General features: G+C 64.7%; 1 protein-coding gene across 1 annotated transcript; it reads left to right on the plus strand.

Moving 5' to 3' along the window:
* Positions 1-124: 124 nt before the first annotated feature.
* On the plus strand, positions 125-3307 carry INPPL1 (inositol polyphosphate phosphatase-like 1; the record flags this gene model as incomplete). The annotated part of the gene is made up of 10 exons (XM_010290507.1): positions 125-223; positions 442-544; positions 973-1169; positions 1485-1602; positions 1710-1806; positions 1986-2124; positions 2237-2336; positions 2698-2786; positions 3029-3110; positions 3218-3307. Coding segments are annotated over 10 exons (1114 nt in total), but the record flags the coding sequence as incomplete, so codon positions are not given.
* Between the last annotated feature and the right edge of the window lie 33 nt (positions 3308-3340).

A 3340-nucleotide genomic window follows, 5' to 3' on the forward strand; every position in this document is an offset into this window, starting at 1 on the left:
GCCCGGGTGATGGGCTGCAGACCTGGTTGCACCCTGAGCCCCCATCCCACGCCACCTGCCGGCCCCCACGGTGGGAAGTGGATGCCACCGTTGCCCCCCTCACGCCCGGCATTCAGTCCTGCAGCTGATCAAATACCAGAGTGCGCAGAGTAAGGTGAGGCTGGTGTACGACCGGGAGCCACAGAGGAGCCTGAGCAGAGACTTCATCTTCCCCAGCGCGCGGGTAAGCGGCACCGGCTGCGCTCACCGGGTGTCCTGGGGAAGTACAGGGCTGTTATGCAGCAGTGCAGCAAATGAGTGGTCTCAGGGTTGAGACCACCCCTGCAAGCCAGCTCCTACACCTGGGTGTGACATCCCCCTGATCCTGCCACCAGCACCTTCTGGGGTGCTGCAGCTCCTGCCTCCCCTTTGGGACTCTAAGGCACCCATATCGTCCCGCAGAAGCGAGAGGCCTTTTGCCAGCTGCTGCAGCTGATGAAGATCCAGCACTCCAACCTGGACGAGCCTGACCTCATCTCGGTGTACGTCGGGACATGGAACATGGGTAAGGGGCCAGAATAAGGTTGCATTGTCCTGGGGGGCCATTGGGGCTCATCGTGAGCCCAGGGGAGTTTTGGGAGGTGAGGGCTGCAGGGACCTGCCCCAGGAAACCTGAGGTCCAAGCTGGTCCTCGGTGGGAGTAGGAGGCTGGAGAAGACCCCGCTTTCAGGTTTGTCTGTCCCATCATGATCCACTCACCTGGTGGCTGTCGGGGAAACGGAGCTGGGGTAACTGGGAGGGTTTTGGGTGGTAGCAGCAAATCCCAGCACCAGTCTGGGATGTGCGGGGGTGGACCATGGGGCTGGCATGATGCTTCCCATCCCCAGCAGCTCCTGGAGACGTGGAGGGTCTGGGGCTGGAGGGGGGTTCTAGGAACCTGGAATCAGCCCCGTGCTGTCCCCTCTCCGGTGACCCGCTGTCCCCTGCCCGCAGGCAGCACGCCACCGCCCCGCTCCCTCGCCTCCTGGCTGACCTCGAGGGGCTTGGGGCGCACGCAGGACGAGACCACCGCCTGCATCCCCCACGACATCTACGTTATCGGCACCCAGGGGAACTCCCTGGGTGACCGCGAGTGGGTCGAGTTCCTCCGAGCATCTCTGAAGACCCTGATGGCCGTCGACTACCGTGTGGTAATGGCAGGGCAGAGCCTGGACCCCACCTGGACCCCACCCGATGCTGAGCAGGCAAAAGACATCCCTCAGGGAGCTGGTTTCCATCAGCCATCGCCCCGGGGCTCTTACCCCCAAACGCAGGGTCCTCTCCCACCCCAAATGCAGCCCGAGGAACCTTCTGTGCCCAGCGGGCCCCATGCAGGCAGTGCCCTCCCCAGGAGCCACCTTTCAGGGATGGGTTGACTCACGTTGCTGCTTCCCCCTCCCCACTGCGCTCAGCTGTGGGGTGATGTGGGGGGAGAGAGCAGGCTCACCCCCTGCCCCCCCCCGCAGGTCGCCCTGCAATGCCTCTGGAGCATCAAGATCGTGGTGCTGGTGAAGCCGGAGCACGAGCGGCGCATCAGCCACGTCCACACCTCCAGCGTGAAAACCGGGATCGCCAACACGCTGGGTAGGGATGGGGATGGGGCGGGGGGTGCCCCAGAGCGAAGGCAGCCTGGGGGCCATCCCAGGACCTCTGGGCCACTGCAGAGCTCAGAGCCTGGCACATCTCTGCAGGGAACAAGGGAGCCGTGGGCGTCTCCTTCCTCTTCAACGGGACTTCCTTCGGCTTCGTCAACTGCCACCTGGCCTCCGGCAGCGAGAAGACCCACAGGTGATGGAGGAGCTCAGGGGGACGGAGCTGCCCTGGGGCAGACGGGTGTCTCAGGGGGTTGGAGGAGCCCCGAGGGGACTCTGGGGATGTCCCTGTCCCTTTCCCATCCACACCTGGCAGGGGAGGATGAGGATGAGGTGGCCCCAGGAGGTTCACGCGGTGCTGCCGTACCCCCACAGGCGTAACCAGAACTACAGCGACATCCTGCGCTCCCTGGTCCTGGGCGACAAGCAGCTCGGCGCCTTCGACCTCACCCTGCGCTTCACCCACCTCTTCTGGTTCGGGGACCTCAACTACCGCCTGGACATGGACGTGCAGGTGGGATCCCACGGGCACCCGGCCTGGGGACGGTGGCACGCTGGCAGCGGCGCGGTGCAGCGGCAGGGGTGAGAGCAGCCGGGGCTCACCGTACCTTCCTCCCCCGGCACAGGACATCCTTGCCCACATAACCAAGAAGGAGTTTGAAGCCCTCCTGGCTGTCGACCAGCTCAACCTGGAGCGGGAGAAGAACAAGGTGTTCCTGCGATTCAGTGAGTGTGGGGGCAGAGGGAATGGCTCCCCTGACAAGGGGGGCAGCTGTGGGGGACGCCTGCCCCTGCACTGGTCCCTGCAGCCTCCAGCACACAGGGGTGCCCTGTCCTGGCACAGAGGTGCCGAAGGCCTGGGGGACCTCGATGTGCACCATGCAAGCCCCCCGGGGCAGATCCCTGGGCTCTCCGTCCCGAGAGCGTGCAAGCATGGGGACAGTCAGAGGTGGCTGGGGTGCCAGCCATCAGTGTGAACCCCAGATGGGGACTGTGACACCCCATGGGACCTCTCCCCGGCTGGTTGCAGCTGTGGGGACAGGCAGGGACGCTGGCCCCTGTGTCACCTCTGCGTCTTGGTTTCCAGGCGAGGGTGACATCTCCTTCCCACCGACGTACCGGTATGAGCGGGGCTCCCGGGACAGCTACATGTGGCAGAAGTTCAAGCCCACGGGTGTGAGTTCCCAGAGCATCCCACCGAGCTGCAGGACACTGCCGGGGACAGGGACAGCAGGCTCAGACGGTGCCGGGGGGCTGGGTGGTGATGCTCAGCCCCCACAGCTCCACCAGCCTGTTACCTCCCCAGAGGCAGTCCAGGTGGAAGGGAGCTCACTTTTTGGGGTGCTGGGTCACTTTTCTGGGCTGGGGAGAGCCAGATCCGAGGGGGCATTGAAGCCAGTTACTTTCCCCATTTTTAGATGAGGATCAACGTCCCCTCGTGGTGCGACCGCATCCTGTGGAAGTCGCACCCGGAGACCCACGTGGTCTGTAACTCCTACGGTGAGTGGGACACCGGGGAGCCCAGGGGGGGAGCCCAGGGTGGCCAGTGCTGCCCAAGACCCTGGGGCTCGGGGACTGTCACCCAGCTGCCCCCTCCCACCGTCCAGGCTGTACCGATGACATTGTGACCAGTGACCACTCGCCCGTCTTCGCCACCTTTGAGGTGGGCGTGACATCGCAGTTCGTGCCCAAGAAGGGTAAGGGGTTGGGGTCTATCACCCCCTGCGCCT

The sequence above is a fragment of the Phaethon lepturus genome, unplaced genomic scaffold (assembly GCF_000687285.1).
Source record: "Phaethon lepturus isolate BGI_N335 unplaced genomic scaffold, ASM68728v1 scaffold28467, whole genome shotgun sequence".
In the NCBI taxonomy this organism is placed as follows: Eukaryota; Metazoa; Chordata; class Aves; order Phaethontiformes; family Phaethontidae; genus Phaethon; species Phaethon lepturus.